The 19,543-nt window shown below is 41.4% G+C and overlaps 1 protein-coding gene across 1 annotated transcript; it reads right to left on the bottom strand.

Moving 5' to 3' along the window:
• Positions 1-153: 153 nt before the first annotated feature.
• stag3 (STAG3 cohesin complex component) lies at positions 154-19,314 on the bottom strand. The gene is made up of 31 exons (XM_085789294.1): positions 19,205-19,314; positions 18,623-18,719; positions 18,121-18,351; positions 17,187-17,283; positions 16,791-16,867; positions 16,213-16,417; positions 15,428-15,579; positions 14,673-14,870; positions 14,152-14,250; positions 13,542-13,621; positions 12,630-12,737; positions 12,265-12,361; positions 11,291-11,393; positions 10,926-11,029; positions 10,003-10,095; positions 9,699-9,791; positions 8,741-8,941; positions 8,251-8,318; positions 8,064-8,151; positions 7,651-7,731; positions 6,954-7,046; positions 6,586-6,748; positions 5,447-5,574; positions 4,921-5,022; positions 4,395-4,528; positions 3,976-4,098; positions 3,255-3,427; positions 2,821-3,016; positions 2,217-2,318; positions 1,968-2,091; positions 154-460 (listed from the first exon to the last, which is right to left on the bottom strand). The coding sequence occupies exons 1-31, from the start codon at positions 19,228-19,230 to the stop codon at positions 410-412; spliced, it is 3,687 nt and encodes a 1,228-aa protein (XP_085645420.1). The 5' UTR covers positions 19,231-19,314; the 3' UTR covers positions 154-409.
• Positions 19,315-19,543: the final 229 nt, after the last annotated feature.

Raw genomic sequence — 19,543 nt, 5'->3', positions numbered from 1 at the left:
CAGCATGGAAGATGAGGCATTCAGCTTGGTGCAAGCAAACAGATTTAACTTTTACATAACATTTCAGCATCTTCAACCATTTGGAATATTTCTCAAACTTCAGCATCAGAGCAGTTTTGCTGTGTAATTAAAACACAAAAGCTCCTAACAATGAATTATTTTAGTTTTTATCTCCAGACTTCATAATCATCATTTTCAGCCTTTTCTCTCCATCAAAACAAATGCAAATGACCTAAAATTGATCTGATAACTGAGCTCAGAAGGAGGGCATTCAGAAGAACAGATGGCCCTAATACCTAATACATTCAAATGGGAAGGAAACTACTGAAAAAACAAGTAGAGATGAGATGTGTTAACTAAAAAGAACCACTGAACTGTTGTTCCCAAGATGATCCAGGTCTCTGTGCCCTCAGTCAAAGAGTTCATCGAGGACGCTGACTGAGGTGCGTCGTGTGGAGGGCTGCAGAGACCAAAACAGTGAGAAAGGCTGAGCTTGCTAGGAATGTTGTCCTTAAAGCAGAAGTAAGTGATATATTTGTGTTAATATAAGTCTTAAATAGTTATATCTTCCGACAGCAATCACTTACATAGAGTGTTTGGTCTGAAACACGGGTCTGTCAGTCACTCTGCTCTGCTCTGAGCCGAGGAGAAAACATTTCTCTTATCCTACAGTTTTTATCCAATGAGGAGAGAGAACGGCATGCAGGGCTGTGTGTGCAGCCAAGGGACGCCGTGAATGTGGCGACGTAGGGACGAGGACTGTTATGGTGCGTTCAAGGCAGCCCGTAACTCGTGTTTTTCCGACCTGTGAAGTCGTACCAGTTCGATCTGGTACGAGTTCACGGGTTGGAAGTTACGAGTGGCCGTTATAGTGACTTTCACCGGTAAAACAGGTCGGAAAAACACGAGTGGGTTGCCTGGAACGCTACAAAGTCGTAAATCGTGACTTGAAGCTGTAATTTACGGTTTCAAAAGCCTGCCTGGAACGCAGCATTAGCGAAAACGACTGGATCGCTTACTTCTGCTTTAATCTTGATAGATAAAAAAAAATGTATGTCAAGCAAAGAAAACCCACACAAACTATATGAATAAACCACAAGAGACACTATGCCAACTTCACGTCTATACTTGATACCTACCTTAACATCAGAAATGGACAGATTCTGAATATGCTTTATTCATTATACTATGGTGGTTCAAGAGCTGCTGCTGCTCTACTGTACAATTAATGAATCCATAGTCAGCACAACAAATAGCAAGCATATAAAGGTATTTTCATAGGTACTGATTCGGTTGTAGCACAGCTGACCTGGTTTAAGACAGTGGCGCAGCAGGGTAATGCATGTTTCAGTGATAACAGATTTGAGAAAATGCACAAAAACACATGAAGGCAATCAAGTGATATATCATATTAAAATTACATACCGGGAGATAAATATAGGATTGAAAGGGGGCGCATTGGTATTATTCTTCTTTGCTCTTGCTTTATGCTGTTTTGTTTTTTTTTAAAGCAGAAGTAAGGGATCCGGTCGTTTTGGCTAACTTCTTGTCAACCGATGGAGTTAGCAGTCCCCGCCCTCGTCCCTATATACGTCACCACATTCACGCGCATCCCTTGGCTGCACACACAGAGAGGACCGCCCCTTTTTGCCGTTCTCTCTCCTCATTGGATAAAGGTTGTTAGGATACAAGGAAAGTTTTCTCCTCGGCTTACAGCAGAGCGACTGACAGACCCGTGTTTCGGACCAAACACTCTATACAAGTGATTGCAGTCGGAAGATATAACTATTTAAGACTTATATTAACACAAACATTCGCTTACTTCTGCTTTAAATGTTTTGTCTTTATGTAAAGCACATTGAGTTGCCTTGGTATGAAACACGTTATATAAATAAAGATGCCTTGCCTTGCTATTGGGGATAAGTACACCACATTAGTTAATTAGCTGTAAACAGTTTTTGTTTTACCAGTGTGTATGACGATTCATGCTCGGAGTCACTCTCATATTCCTCCACCTCAGCCTCCTCGTCTTCCACCTCAGCCTCCTCCTCCTCCTCTCTTTCTGAAATGTCATCCTCGATCAGAGACAACCTGTGGATCACACACACATTCTTGGCATGAGATGAGACACATGTTCACGTTTGCTGAATATTAAAAATATATATATATGTCATGTAATTGTTGATATCCATTTTTTTTTTTTAGATCAGCCTGACAAGGTGAGGTGGGAGCTCAGTTCTTGGTGATCCACACCGGAGCCACTCTGGCTGGAGTGCAGCTGGCGTCGTTTCATGGGCTTCACCTTTCGCATCTGGGGCCTGGAGAACAGCAGCAGGTTACAGTAAATGTCGGCAACCACACAGCGTCTGTCTCATGCTAATACAAATGCTAGCTGGCTGGTGAAATGTTCAAAGCCCGTTTTAAGCCCTCTGTTTATCTCTCCATGTACATCTACCTCATGTGTCTGCATCTATTCGAGCATGTGTTAAAACTGTAGTTGAGGAAAAATTTACTGTATATAACTTTTAATTCAATAGACAAAAAACTCCAAATCAAAAAAGTTTCTGCAGGTGCAACATGCCCAGTGAGATTATCCTTCGCCTCTAGTGGCCAGAGTGACCTGTTTTTGCCCAGTAACACTGCACAAGTCGTTCATTTAGGACAGAACAGAGAGTGGCTGGCTTCTGGCTGATAACACTGACAGAAGGTAATTGACCGTTGGCAATTTCCCGTATTTGGCAGGTGCCTGGTTGTAATTTCCATCCCCTGAAATAGAGATGGTAGATACTGCAGACGTGTTGATGATAAAACTCAATTTACCCGGAGGAGAACTCATCCTCAGACTCCGGCTCAGTTAAGCCGCTGCCAGTATCAGGCGCTGTTTCTGTGGGTTTCCTTGAGGCCATCTGTTTGGCTGGCTGTCTCTGGGCAGTGGAGGTGAGGGCTGGGGTGTCAGGGCTGCTCTGGAAAATGCTGCTGTCCAACAAGGATCCTCTGGCAGTGCTGGTTACTGAACCTGGAGGAGACAGAAGTCACTGCAGAACTGTGGCATCTTATTCACTGTACGGATTCTACAAACTCAACACAAATTGATAAATAAGATATAACTACTCATGTTGCACCTTTTTAAAACGTGACTGGTAGTCGTGTGTGTTGTAAAGTATTGTAAATTTCCCCACAAGAGGATTACCAAAGGATTATCTTATCTTATCCATAGCCACAGGGCTTTTGTGTGGCATGTGTGTCCATCTCACCGAGAGCAGTAGTGGTCTTCCTGCGTTTAGCTACAGGAGTCTTGTGTGAATCTCCTCCCTGCTCCTGCTCTCTGGCTCTGGTGGAGCTGCGAGACTCCAGGGAGCGCTGATACATTCTCACCGACGGCCTGGAGAGGGCAGCACTGGGACACTCTGACTTCAGCACAGCAGCCCTGGGAGGAGACGACCGACACCACCACAGAGGGATGAGGACAAAGACCAAGGAAACCTTTGTTCATGTTCAGTGGTTCAGTTTTTACAGGTTTCCTGAAATAACCGTAAATACCGGTAGATTTAATCCATTTCAACCACCAACACACAAACTGTTGTGGCATTTAATTAATTAATGCATTCATATAAACTGTTTATTACGGCCTATGTTTAATGAATTCACTACATCAACATTTTTATTCAACAGCTTTATATCACAGTTTAGAAAACGAATGCTTTAATTCTGCTTTTGTACTTGTGATACTAAGCTACATTTTCAAATACATTTATTTTGCTGTGTTTGTAAATATATTTGCATAAGGAAGACTATAAAATAAAAGTCCTTAAATCAGTTAAGTGATTTTCCTACATGTTATCGAAAGGGTGGAAATCACTAGTGTAGGAATAACTTAAACATTTAATGAATAAGATATCTACTAAAACATTGGTACTAGAATCAGCCCCCCCACACCTTCAACAATAAACATATTTGACCGTTTTAGTTCCTCACAGTTTGGTACTGTCCGGTTTCAGCAGCTTAAAACTGAACTCGCTGAGGATCTCCAGGAAGGTGACATTTGGGAGCTGCTCATTTCCCTCCTGTGACTCCAAAAATGCAAAATGCATACCGTCCCTAAGAGCAAACACAACACGAACAATGAATCTAACGTAAAAAACACAAAAAAAAACTCATTTATAATACACAACCAACTTCAAGAGTAAAAAACAACCTATGAGTGTGGCAGTTCATTATAAACTGTAAGTGGAAGTGTGTGTTGGAGGAGTCCCATCTGTCTCTTTTAATGAGTTACTGCTGCTTCAATGAGCCAAGAAACTACATTTAGTTTTACGAAAGTATAATAAATTCAAAACTGACGACCTGACACATCTGGTCTGTATGTGTTTGTCATTGACATGCGTTTCACTGACGTGTGCAGGGCCACCACTGGTTTACGGACACGATGAAGATCGATGCCAAAGCTCATGGCGAGCCTCTTGGCCAAGTCTCTAATCTCATCGAGATCCTCCCTGCTGTGGAGCTCCGTCAGCATCTCCGAGAACAGCTGAGTACACATCAACACAACTTCATGTAAACATCAACATGCAAAAATGTTCCTTTATATGTAAATGGCACACAATCGACATCACACCACCGTGATGGTATTTCTCAGATGGTGAAGAGAAAAAAAAAACACCGTCAGCTGTCACATGTTTGATCATCAAAAGATATAAAACAAAATAAAACTGTCAAAAGGGAAACAGCTGATGAAAAAACGTCTTGTATAATGCAGAATTAGTATTAGTATTATTATTACAATTTATGGCAACTTTCAAACAACAACTCCCCTGTAAAATGTCATGTATAAATTAAACCATCCCATTTCATTAAAAAAAATTCTCACACAGCCTATTTATTAACAGTGAAATTGTTATTTAGGTGTTAACAAGTGCGCACCTGCTGCAGGCTCAGACACACCATCTTGGCGCTCTGCACAGGACTGATGAGCTTGGTCTTGCTCAGAGTCTCTTTTATGATGTCACCAAAGTCTTTCAAGTACTGCAGCAAAACCGGAAAGGAGAAAAAAAAAAAACTGAGTTAAGATCATTAGTCCATTTAATTAACATCACAGGCTAAATGTCTAAAAATGTAAAAATAATTCCCGTCTGCGCTGTCGTCTGTGCTGCTTTTAGCCGCCGCTCCTCTGACTCATTCTTAGCACCTCGCTGGTTGTAAAACAGATTCTCTCACCCTCCTCCACTCTCTTCAACATCCTCTCCATTATTCATTTTCTCTGTTTAACAAACTTTGATTAACAACCTATTAATTCAGTGTCACTGCTATTATCAGTGTTACCATTTCTAAACTCGCTCATTTGACCGTTTTGCTTATACGTGCAGTGCACACAACTGTGACACATGGAGAGTGAATGAAAATCAATGTGTGCTCATAATGTATATGTACGCCTTCATCTCCATCCCACCTTGCTGTAGTGCTTGAGGACGTCGGTGGCGGCCGTGAGGTCCAGCACGCCGTAGATGACCAGCTTACAGTAGCCAGCCAGCTGGTTGCGCTTGCGCAGAAGAGTGATCTTCCTCTCCTCACCTTCGACTAAACAGGAGTGGAAAAATGGGAAGGTGGAGGAGGGAAGAGGAGAACAGACCAAGAGCAAGAGAAATGAAGGCAAGGGAGCCAGTGAAGACCAAACACATAAAAATAGAACATGTGATGGACAGACTCGTGTTTTGCTGCTTGGGAATCTGCAGTACAGTGTGAAATACTGGAAAAAAAAGATAAAAGACATAAAACACTACGTCCAATCGTCCATGGGCATAAACTGGAGCAGAGCCCCCCAGGAGAACTCATATACTGTTGAAACTGACACTATTCTGTGGAAGGAAGGGAAATAAAAACCTTGTCTGAACGTCACTACTGAAAATGACATCTGTAACCAAGTTGTCACTTTGTCAACACTGACTCAAAGTGCTTCTGGAAAACTACCATAACCCAGGCAAACATTTACTGGAGTGGGCGTTATTTCTTCAGTTGGTGTCGGGGTAACATTGAGTAAGACTGGACGATAAAAATGATCATGAAACAGACTTCCAATACAATGATGAGAAACTGTCAACTGATGATATTAAAGGTGCATCTCAAAAAATTAGAATATCATGGAAAAGTAAATTTATGTCAGTAATTCAATTCAAAAAGTGAAAATAATACATTATGTAGATCCATTACACACAGAATGAAACATTTCATGTCCTTATTTGTTTGATTTCTTTTAATTGTAATGATTATGGCTTTCATTTAGTGAAGACCTAAAATTCAGCATCTCAAATAATTTGAATATTACAAAAGGCCAATTTAAAAAAAAGCATTTTTAATATGGAAATGTTGGCCGTCTGAAAAGTATGTCAATAGATATGCATTCACTACCTGGTTGGGGCTATCTGACTTAAATTTCTGGAAACTGACTTTTCCATGATATTCTAATGTATTGAGATGCATCTTTATAACAACAATACATTTCCATGACTGATCAGTGGAATTGAATGAATATACAGTATATAACTATTTCAGTCAATATGAAAAAGACTGCGACAGTATTTCTGGCCCTACCATCAGGCTCGGGATCTTCAGAGAAGATGTAGTCCAGGAGGAACGCAGCCAACTCAGAGCGCAGGGAGTCAGAGGGGAGGTAGACCAGTGTCTGGAGGTCGGGCTGAGAGCGGACGGAGCCGACACCGTACAACAGCAGCAAGTCACACAGCAGCTCAAATGCCTGTGAACGCAAGGACACACAAATCTTAAAGAGACCTTACTGACTCTCAATATCAAAATACAGATGTGTAAAACCACCATCTGGAACATTAAACTATATGTGCTCTTATGGGTAGAGAGCTGCTGTATGAACAAGTGATAAATAAATAGATAAATGACACAATGGTGGAGTGATAGCAGCGTTACTATTGCAACCAGGCTCGTACCTGATCTCTGATCTCAGTCTGGTTCAGAGACAGACATGTCTGACAGACTCTGCAGAACGAACGCACCTCCTTCTTCAGTCGCTTCAGTTCTGCCTGGAACAGAAGGTGACGGAGGTATAGAGACATCTTGTCATTCTGTCAATGTGTACATTTTATATGTGTAGGGTAAGGATGAGGCGCAGTGTAGGTTACATTCATCCAACAGGCAGTATCAATCTAAATTCAGCTCCTCCTTACAAACATAGTAGCAAGCCGCATGAAATATTACTTTCACCACTGTTCAACAGATCGAAAGAGTGAAGAAAGTTAAAGATATAAAAGAGTCAGAGTCAGACACAACAAATCACAAAGAGAAAGAATAAGAAATGGTGGGAACCAGCAGGAAATGCATATCTGGGTGTCACTGCAGGTTTGGATACACACTAACAGATTGCTGTGTTAATTGCCTGCTGTCTGCTCAGCTGGTGTATTGTTGAACAACACAGACAACAAGAGTTTCACAAACAAGCAGGAAGGACACCGACATAGCTGCCATGAGCTGGCTGTGGTGTGACAGCAATCATGAAAGCATTACTCATGTAGGTTGGTGACTCACGCAGGTAGCCCGAGTGAAAATGTGTGAAAGACTGAGAGAAGGTCAAAGCAGATTCAAACAGCGAATGGAGACAAAACTTGAGCGGAGTTGTATGACGAGCACCTCGGCAGGTTTGGAGTTCATCACATTCACTTTGGCCCACATCAGGTGGAAGGCTGCACACCTCAGAGCCGACACCATCAGCTGAAATCATACAGAAATATATGATTTCTATAGCTCAAATTCCTTCAGTTGTACAATGTGGACTAGAGCTATATATATATACTGTATATATATATATATATTTATATATAAGGTGTCTCAACACGGCTGTGACACATTTAAACTTTATCAAGAAAAAAAAAAGATGTAGCTCCTGGATATCGTACAATTTTGTGATTAACTGTGCAACCCAGTGGCTTGTCACACTTGCATTCTTGATTATCACAGAAAACTCTCAGAGGTCTCAGGGGTTAGAGCCACTTAAGGCTGAAGCCTCTGTTTTCACAATGCACCACTCAAATATCATCATAAACCTCCTTGTCGAGCTCTCTGGACTCCATCCTGTTCTTCAGCAGTTCAAGACAGCAATCAAACAGCTTCCAGCTTGTCGGGTCTTTGGCACTGGAGAACCAACAGACACAAACTACATAACCTTTCTGCATAGAAATATATTGAATAGTCTGTACAAAGACTGTGTCTATCACAGGAACACACACTTACTTGCTCAAAGCAGAAATCCTTTTCAAAGCAGTGGCTGCACAGTATGTGTCATCCTCATCTGCAGTACCCTGTTACACAAACACACGTCACACACCGTAAACTCACCCAGTACATATCTATTTTTTTTATGTTTTAACATAAGAAACAACATATTCCTTAGAAAAAGACATGTTGGTTTCAAACATCTGTCCAGTCCATTCATTTTTTCCATGTTTTTTAATATATAGTTAAGAGTGCAGTGCATGTCTTCATGTAGAAAGATTATCAAACTGCTTACTTGATACTTTATGAACTGACATCAACATGGTAAATAGTTTTGAGACAAACAATTTGGAGTCGAGCAAAACCACAGAAACAATAATTCGTACTGTTGATGAAGCATTGATGCATGAACTGTCAGACTTCAGCCGCTAACTGTCTCTGTGTATATATGGACTTAAATTCGTGCCATATTTTCTTGTATGAAGACTTCACTGCCACGCTCACCCACCTGCAGCAGGTCATTTAAGTATGTGCTGAAGCACTCGGTCAGGCCGTCCAACAGCTGGCTGAACGCCAGGTGTGCGCGGGAGGAGAAGGTGTAAGAGTCAGAACAGAGAGCGCAGGCCAGGTGGGTGCAGGCGTCCAACACGGTGGCCTCAGTGTGCTTCTCCACAATGCCACACACCTGGGACAGCAGCAGGTCCAGATGCTGAAAGAAGGAGATGAAAGCAAAAAGAAGAAACCAAAAAGTAGAATATGTATTTCTTGGGAGAATTTCATTTAGTTTTTTTTTAGGTTTCAGTCACAAAGCAGCATCAACAAAAAAAAGGATAGTTGGAGGTTTTATTCAGGTGTATAAGAAAGACACTTACTGAAACACCTGACTCTCTTATATTGTGTCCTAAAGTCGCTTGATTGCCCACTTGTATTTTATTTACACGCCTGCTGTTGTCTATTGCCCCCCCGCCCCGCCCCGCTTTGCTCTCTGTGGGCTGAGGCAATCAGCAGCAGGCAAACTCATTACCTCAAAATCCCCACAGTCGCTGACCACCAGGTTGGTTTTGGTTCAGATTTGTTCTGTCTGACCTGGCAGTTTTTCAATTGTGTGTTTGTGTTCTGTTTATTTCCCCCAAAATGTGTTTTCAATAACCACTCCTCATTTATTGTTCCCTTTTGTTATTACACAATACAATGATGCCAAGTCATCAGACCAGATTTACTCTGAAACCCTAAATAGGACAGAAAATGTCTGAGCACCAGCTTCTATTTTTTCCCCTGTTGTTCTCATTTTTCTCCCTCGACATATTAGATTACTGTCTCAGCAATATACTTCAGAAAGAGAGCATATTAAAGTGTGTATAAGATCACATTATGAAAAGGGGCATGAAGCCTCAGAAGGAAGGAATTTCAATAATCTATTCAAGTAAAATGTTGTTGCTCTTCAACATCTCACGTCCTCCTCCTACCTTCTCCAGCCACTGGGCGCTGCTGTACATCTCCAGGTTGAAGTAGAGGGGAGCTTTGAGCAGGAGACTCACCTTCCCCGCATCTGCTGAGTACTGCAGGTCAGCGAGGGCGAGAGGACGAAGGGCATAAACTCAGTATTTCAAAATAAAACTAAAAATTACATAGATACATGACAGAGTAATGCGAGTGTGATTCTTAGCGTAATATATGGTACATCACTGAATTAACGCAGTATGACTTTTAAACATTTTTACCCCTTTTGTGTACACTATACTGGATTAAACAATGTGATATCAACTGTACCTTGGACAGTATCTGAGGCAGTAAAGGGATGAAATGAGTGGTGATACGTCTCTTGTCTTGCATCTGGATCTTCTTGTCCTTCATACTCAAAAGCTAATCACAATCAAACAGTCAAATATGTAAGGTTCATGACAGTTAAAGGGATAGTTCAACATTTTGGCAAATTGGCCCATTGCCATAATCCCTAGTCATAGCAGTAGGTTCGTTACCTTGTCGGTGCAAGCTATTTTTAGAACGGCAGAGCAGAGCCGCGAGCTGCTCAGAGCTATGCTACGGAGGCTCATGGATTTCTTGGTTTCCCTCATCAAGTTGTTGGATTGTGTATTTGATGAGTTTGATGAGGGAAACCAAGAAATCCCATGAGCCTCCGTAGCGTAGCTCTGAGCAGCTCACGGCGCTGCTCCGCCGATCTAAAAATAGCTTGAACCGACAATTAAAGGTAGCGAATCTACTGCTATGACTATAGGGATTATGGAAATGTTGAACTATCCCTTTAACACAGCTGCAAAAGGAAACCGTATATGTTTTTTTTTGTGAATTATGTGGTTGGATATTTTCAGGGAATCGTATTATTTCAAAGAGATCAATATACTGCACTAACAGATGTTGTTGGTCAAACATATTGGAAAACTGGGTTTTTCATTTTGAGTAACCCAAACATTCTCTGTAATAAAACAACTCTTTAATAAACCATCAAATAAAACAAAATGGGATCTAAACAAAATCAAGAATTAATCAGTGAAAACGCATATAAACTTGGCCAGAAAGTTTCATATTGCAGCTTTAGAAGAATGAGTTTTGCTGTGACAGCTGAGTAGTCAGGTAGAAACAAAGAATGATACTTCCCTCGCCCCCGAGCTCCTCTGTTGCATAAACCACAAAACTACAGAGGGTTATGTATTTGTGTCTGTGTGTGTCATCACCTTCTTGCCCTGAGTTCTCCCAACAGGTGGGGTTGCCTGTGCCGCCTGTCTGATGGCACACATCATCAGCTCTATGAGAGCCCCCTCCTCCTCATACATCAGACCTGACAACAGGGAGCAGAGCTGAGTGGGAGATAGTTGAGACAACAAAAAGCAGCGAGCAGAGACGGAGCAAGACGAGTTGGAGTTGGAAGATGGAGAAGACTTGATGGTTTTATTTGCCCTTGTGATGAAACATGAGATTTATATCTACTGTATTATCTGAGGCTGGGTTGTTAGCACTGAGTCCAGAGTCCGAACTGAGCTGTGAATGCTACTGAGACGGCTCATCATGTCTGCACGGTCCACGTTTGTATTTTTCTCACCAGAATCCTGCAGCAAGAACCCGGTCATAGTCTCCCAGTCTCTCAGCTCAGATCCTGCAGCGCCCCACAGACTGTCCATCAGGTACGCCCCGTGCTCATGAAACTGTCAAAGAGTGGACAAGTTGTTTCACCTCAGGTGTGCAGCATTAGTGCAGTATTATTAGCACTATTTATTTACTCCTTAATATAATGAATTAAGTATGGTTTTAACTATACTAATGCTTAACTTCCTTTGGCTTTTGCTGTGGTTTGAGGCATTTAATAGCGAACCCACGATAAACCATAGTTTGAAGAGTTCAGTGGTTCCCAACCTTTTTTGGCTTGTGACCCCATTTTGACATCACAAATTTCTGGCGACCCCGCGATTACGTGACTGCACGTGATTTGCAGCTGTCAATCAAGATGCGCCAGCTCAGATATTTTATTATGCTGCATTTTATTCGAGCTCGATTTTATTCGAGAAAGTAAAAGTATAGAATACAGTTGTTTAAGATTGTGTGTGGTGAATAATTAGTTAAAAATATATATTTTTATCAGTAAATAATCAATTATTAGACATTTCAGGCAACTCCATTTGAATTCCATGCGCCCCCTTGTGGGGTCCCAACCCCAAGGTTGAAAAACACTGACAATATATTGTCATGGATAGTCTACTATTCTTCATGAAAATTACCTGCAGGAAACATTGGTGAGAATCTATCTATCTATCTATCTATCTATCTATCTATCTATCTATCTATCTATCTATCTATCTATCTATCTATCTATCTATCTATCTATCTATCTATCTATCTATCTATCTATCTATCTATCTATCTATCTATCCATCTATCTACTAACATTACTGAATTTTAGTTCCATGCTAAAATATAGAAATGAAAGAAGTTGACGCAAATTATCTACATACACAAATTTGTCATACTATTCTAATTTCAAACAGAGGGGGAGACAGAGAGGAGGGGAAGACAGACTACCTCACTCTGGATGTAGAAGGAGATGAGGATTTGAAGGAAGGCTGCATTTCCACTTTGTTCATTCTCCTGGTCATCACTGGCAATCACACTTTTCAGCCTGACACACACACAAGCCAATACACAGAAAATAACTCAAACTGCTGAACTGACAGAAAAAACAAAAACAACCACATAGACACAATTTACACTACCTGTAAATGAAAAAGCTAAAGTACTGGTACTTTTATTGGTTTGTTTTATTTACAACATTATCACGCCACAGATCGCAGTGGAAAGTATCAAATAAAGGTGTCACACAAACAAAAAAGCACCTGGACAACATGAGAGAGAAATAATGTAGGGGGGGAGAGAGGGTGAAAGAATACTTGTTGTAGAGGAAGACGCCGGCTGCAGACGATAGACCTCGGTGAGATGCGTAAACCAGAGGATAGATGTGGGCGCACTCTTGTTCGGACAGGCCTTCCTCCGTTCCCCTGCATCGTGAACACAAACAGTCAAGATATGTAGTGTCACATTAAATACACAATGTGAAAACATCTCTATTACAAGCACTGGATCTATTCTAGTGATTTGTATTGGTATTTGACTGAAATTTTCTGGCATCGTATGATTTAAAAAAAAAAAAAACAATATGAATATTTTTTCATATAATTAAACAGAGAGCTTAAATAACCAGCAGTTGCAGTTCTTGAATTTCATTACCACACTGTCATCTCTCTTGTTTCACGATCTTGAGTCAGTCGTGTGAGATTTCAGCCAATGTGAGAAATCACAGCTTATGAATTATTAACAATCACGACAACGACTTTTACCACAGTTATGAGTAATTATTTCACCTCTGTTGTTTAGAGAGTAAACGACTGGTGCGCAACTCAAATGCGAACAACCAAACATATATACTATATTTGTCATTTTAGGAGAATTTTGTTTGGGTGAGTGAGAAGTTTCACTCTGGTGCTTTCAAAAGCAAAAGCTTCAGACCTTTAGACAAGCACTGCTCATATGAAAAAATGCATTCAAAGGCTAAAGACTAACTGAATACAGTGACATATTTAGTTAAGCTTCATATCTGCTACTCTGCATTTCAGCCTCATATATCTGTTCTGTAAATAACGTTTAAAAATATCTATGCAGAAAAGATGAAACAGCACTTGAACATTGCATTAGTTAAATTCACATTCATATTTGGCACGTCTTGATCTCTAGACTGAAATGCCTGCACTGTACAAAGCAGATAGTGGCACTGAGAAGCCACCAGAGACAGAGAAACCCCTCACTGTTGGATCAGCAGCAACAGATTGACCACTTCCACTGCCACGTCTGAGTCCTTGTCCAACACCATGCTGAGCATCCTCTCCTAAACAAACACACACAAACCCACAAACACACACAAATGTAAAACCATGCAAGCAGACAAACAGGCACAAATAGGACATTCTCAGACTTGCATAAATATACCCACCACCACAGACATATGTGCACGTGCACAAACCCAATGATTAGACACAAAGCCGTGGCATGAAAACCATTTATCTGCTGCAGCACATGTGGCTTAGGAGGGTTTTTTTGTGTGTTTGAGAGGAGCTTATTAACCATCAGTAACCAGCAGTAATTAACACAACCAGACAAAGGAGGGGAGCAGAAACAACACAACAAACAGGAATGGTGGAGGGAAAAAAAAAAAGGAAAGGAAATAAGGGGGAGGCGGCACAAAATACTGGCAAGGGAGACATAGGCAGGCAACAAAACAAAAACAATACAATAAACTGAAACAATAGATTAAAGAGAGATGCTGAGACAGACAGAAAGAAAGACAGACAGAGTGAAAAAGGAGGGAGAGAAAAGGAATTAAATGAGGTGTGAGCCCAATCCAGAGGGATGCCTCACTTTAAATCTGCTGGTGAAAAGCTCCAGGCGGCCAATGAATTCCTTCTCCTGGTACAGACCCTGCAGGGCACGCACACACTGCATGCGCACTGGACTTTGCTGAGGGGAAAGAAGTAGAGAACAGTAACACACTTTCTCTGACCTGCATACAGACTGATTCCCAAGTCTGCTCATGGGCGAACACTTTTCTTTGTGCAAGCGTGTGTGTGTGTGTGTGTGTCTGTGATCCTTCTTCTCGTGTCCATGTGCAGACGCTCTTCCGCTGTGTCTGGGATGAGAGGCTGTCAAAGCTTGTTACGAATGAAAATAAAATAGGAAGAGGCGCAGTCTGTGCTGCCCAATTCCCCGTGCACTCCAGTCCTTGTCACTGTGTTATTTTCAGTGCAGGCCTAAAGACAGCTGTAGACAAACTGGTACTACCACTGTCAGACATTTTATTACCGCAAAATAAACCAATGCCTTCACACTTCATTTTGTAATGTGTGTTTAATTGTCTGGTCCAGTGTGTGTGTGTGTAAAACCTTATCATGCAGGGTCCAGCCCAGGTATTTGAGACATCCATCATTCAGGAAGCCTTCAGGGTTGGTTTTCAGCCACATGCCCAACTCCTCAATGCACGCCACCCTGATGTCAGGCAGCCGATCCCGGTAGCGGTGCACAAACACGCCACGAAAGGTGCCGTTCATCATGGAGTTGAGCTCCTCTCTTTTCTCTTGCAGCTAGAGACAGACGCATGAAACAAATGCATATAGACATGTACAAGCAAGACTGGTGAATAAAACAGGAGCCTAGTCACTCAGGCACCTGTCTAAGTGTTTTATCTGTTTTTGTTTTTTTTCCACTGTATATAAAGTCTGTGGCTCAGCAGGTAATCACCCATTACTGCTTTGAGGACCAATCATCAGTCTATAGAGATACTATTGTGACAGATAACACTGTGGACAGACGTAATGCTGCCTTATCAGTTTCAATAATAATACTTAAGAGTATGCACAGCTGTTGTTGATATAAAAACACCTGGGCTTATTTTATTAGTTTAAAAAAATTACATTATAATACAGCTAGTGAGAAATGTTAGTCCAATGTGCATGTTGCCAAGGACCAGACAAGTGTATTTCTGTTTTTATTCCTGTTAACAAAATATTTGTCCAATGAAAATAAACTTCCAAGATTTTCCTCTAAGGGTAAAAGTCAAATTAATGTCCTGACCTGCTTGTTTATGAAAGAGCGACTGTGTCTGCAAACATGCCAGCGTGTTGGTGTGTATATGTGTCACCTCACTGATAGTGGCCTGCAGCTCCTCCAGTCTGTCAGTGGCTCTGTCATGCGCCCTCTTGCTGTTCTCCACGTCGTATAACCGCTTGGTGGTCGTCAGCTGAACAGACACGGTCACAGCTACCGCCACCAGACCAGTCATCAGCTTCATGGCTAGATGGAAAAAGAAAACAGAGGTTAACAAGGTCAGTCTGGGAGGTTTGACTGAAACGGGGTAACTATTTCTACTTTATTGAAGTAGATAAAAAACTAAATTAATCCTTAATCAACAATGAAAACCTTCATCTCCTGCCCTTTGAAGTCACATCCAAAATTATTTTCAATTTAGAAGCATGTAGTATCAAAGAGGTAAATTCAAAGTCCATGTTTATTGAGTAGGTTATTCAGTATGTGTCGTGTACTGTGAGTCATACAGTTTAATTTCCATACGACTGGTGACTGAAGTCTTCTTACCAACACCATAGGAAAAACATTTTTAACAGTAAAGTCAGGTACAAATCTTTCATGGATAAGCTGTTGATTTTTATTTAGTGATTTAGTTGTAGAAAAAAAAGGGGTTCAGTAAGTTACACGGTTAAGCAGGGGTGCAAAAGAAAACAGTAAGAATCTGTTTTCTACAGTAAGAAACAAGCTGAACAGGAGAGGTTTATATTCTGGAAACACAAAAGAACTTGTCAAATAGATGTCAGCTGAATGGAGCAATTTGCCTGCAGAATAATACCTTTTCTATTCTTATACACCTGTATTGTACCTATATGCTGCCTGCCTCATACAGTACATGCTTACCAAGCAGGGTGCTGGTGTGTCTGAAGGCTCGGACCTGGGAGTCGGACAGGCCGGTGAGCATGGCCAGCAGGGAGGGGAAGAGGTACTCATCATAAATGAGGCTGTTCTGACAGGAGCGCACCAGAACCTTAGCAAACTCGCACAAGCCGGCTCTGAAACGCCTCTGCTGGGGGCCGGGGGCCGACAGAGGGTAGTTCACTGAATCCTGGAGGAAGGAAAGGAAACAAAGGAAATAGTAGAAACTGACACCGTGCTTGGTATAATACTGTAGTTATTTGAGGCAGGCATCTGCTCTGCTAATGACGATTGTGTCGGCTGCAAAAGTGATTAACTCATTAATGTGTCCATTTATCTGTATTAAGAGTTTAATTAGTGTGTTCCATCATACTGTACTGCATCCTTCAGATCATAATCTCACGGGATATGGAGGTCATTTGGATTTCGCAACTAATTCCAGCAGGATTATCCATGCTGAGAAGGGATGGCAAAGACTTTGGACTAAATTCAATTGCTGATTCATAAGAAAAGTCTTAAATTTTAGGATGTATATATCTGAACCAGTGCCTTTCTTGTCTCACCTCACTGAACTCTTTAGTTAAAGTGCTGATGATCTCAGCGTTCTGCATGCTGTGCAACATTTCTCTCGTGACCACACCTGCACAGAAAAAATAAAAGGTTAACACCATAATCCACATTAGGATTTACAATGAAAAAAAGAGCAGTATCGGGTTAATGCTTCTTCTTTTACTTGAAATTAAATACATGATATGGTTTTATTTTCATTGCACCTTCAGAAAATATTGATGTTGTGTCAATAGACGGAGGATTAGCACTACACACTGCATCGTTAGAACACCAGGAATCAATAGTAGACTGCTGATCATTGCCTGGGCTGAAATTGAAAAGATAATCTGTTCAACTTTGACCCACACCCCCAACCTCTCATCTCCTGGCCTCCCTTCTTGACCTCTGACCTTTGCATCCGCAGGACTGAACAATGAAGTTGATGAGCGCCAGCAGCCCCACCTCTCGGTTTCGCTTGTAGCTGTCCAGCCACTCGTCCACCACCACCTTAAGATCGACAGAGAGACGAAAATGTCACACTCATCAATACGATAATATATCATTTCAATAACATATTGAGTTCAGCTTTCACCTTTATTTCGACCGGTGGTGTTTTCTGTTTTAATTTGTGACATTATGTGAGCGTGTATTCCCCATCTTTTTCTTCCCCCTTATATTTTCTGTCCGCTCCATTTTTAGTCACCAACTCCTTTGCATAATCATTTTTGTCAAGCGTAGCACCATTATACACACAAAGACCCTCCTTCAGAGCATCTGTTGTGTTGATAATAATAACAGCGTAAAATGGAAATCCAGAAAATGCAATGTAGAAAACGTGGCTGGTGAAGGTGAAGCCACAAGCTGACAAACCATTAAGAAGCGGTTCAATTTATTTTGCTATTAGCAGACTTATTCAACACGCTGTATGAGTTCAGGCCTTCACCTAGAATCGCCACCTGCATGGTGTGGCTGCTGTATTCTGGTGTGACAGACTCTTTTTATTACCAATCACCACAGTTTTTTTGTCTTTCTATTGTTACATGGTTCCTTTTTTCTGGTCTTAACCCAGTAGAGACTGGGGCATAGGACAACAATAGCTGGGAAGGACGCATGCTGTCAATCATTGACTACACTACTCCTTCCTTTTTTGCGTATCAAAGGCAATTCTGTAGGGTCACATCAGTCAGCCACACTGACAGCACGTGATAATCTCTCTCGTGGCCAGCTTGTTTTCCCCTATTCATTACACAAACCTCCTTCGGTACCTCCCTCCCTTCATGTGTTTATCTCTACAAACCATTTCCCCCTTCCCTCCATGTCTTCAGCAGAGAGACTGCTGCTCACCACCATGGCACTCTTTCCAGAGCGGACTGCATCATATAAATCCTCCGCACTGATGGCCTGGTTCCCCTCATCCACTCTTCTGACAGATCGGGGAGAGACCTGCTTGGATGTCCCCCGGGACGGCTGCTGCTGCTGCTGCTGCTGGGAGGGGTCTGGAGGAGAAGGGCTGGGGCTGCTGCTGGGGTTGGATGTCGCCCTCAATGCAGCTTTACGCCTGGGTCTCTTGGGTGGCTTGAGATGAAAGAGAGTTGGAGGGGCGGCTCAGCGGGGGATTTAAAGTGAATTGATGTAGTCAACTGAATTAGCGGTAGCAGTAACAGCAATATAAGATGTGAGCTTTACGCAAACGACTATCTCAGTGTTGCATGAGTCCAGTTAAGTGTTTTTGATCGTTATTTAATTACCATAAAAATACAAAAGGTTTGACAAAACCATAAGTTACTCTGATCTAAAAAAGAAAAGAAAAAAGAAGGAACTCGTGAAACTAAATAGGATAATACACCTGAGGTCTAGGAAGAGGCTGTTTCCTCCGCTTCGTGGGTTTTACTGTGGCCTCATAATCGCTGCCAGAGTCCTGGAAATCTTCCAGTTCCTCAAGACTAATTGACAAGGAAGAAGACCAAATCAATAAAAGTTCAAGCATCACTAAATCAGTCAAACATCCAGTCTCTGAGGCTCAGGTAGTTAGGGAGAGGCACCGGTTTTATTGACAGAAGAGAATCGTTTAAAAATGGAGGCATCCAGATATTAATTTGTTTATCACTGGGTATTGTTTCTGTGCAGCTTTACTTTTGACCACTGTAGATGGGTAACTTATGCTGCTAATGTTGTATGAACACCTGCAATCCAAAATGTGCAATCTATGACATGTCCTTGTTGAACTTTAGAAACACATTATTTTAATGCAGTTCATTTATGCACACAATTTTGAATGATCAATAATAAATGCCATGTTCAATATGTTCAACCACCGTGAATTAACATTTTAATCTAACATTGAAGTCTGAAGAGTCATGCTAAAAAAAAAATCAAGATGGCCTCTTAACTTTATATGATTAACTTCGTAGGATTTGACTAACTTTACCTGTCGATAAAGTCTCCAGTAGCCATTTTCTGGGCGAAGAGGCTCCAGTGACAGCTGCTTATAATCGATTATCTGCTCTTCGCCAATTCATGTTCAGGAGAAACAGAGGGAGGAAATGTAGTTAGTTAGCTACAAGAGCTAACGTTAATGTAAGTTGGCTATCACCTCAAATAAATCCACAGCTTCTGCTACTCTATTTTAAACTTTAATTCATAGTTCATAGTTACTCGACGAGCAGAAACATTACATTATGGATTTGTTGACATAAAAACACAAACAAACATGACCAAATTAGCATAGCATTAGCATACGATCCCTAGAACAAAATTACTTATAAGC

Source organism: Trachurus japonicus, chromosome 10 (genome assembly GCF_045865225.1).
Source record: "Trachurus japonicus isolate A0001 chromosome 10, Traja_1.0".
NCBI lineage: Eukaryota > Metazoa > Chordata > Actinopteri > Carangiformes > Carangidae > Trachurus > Trachurus japonicus.
This window is presented reverse-complemented; position numbering and strand designations above follow the sequence as displayed.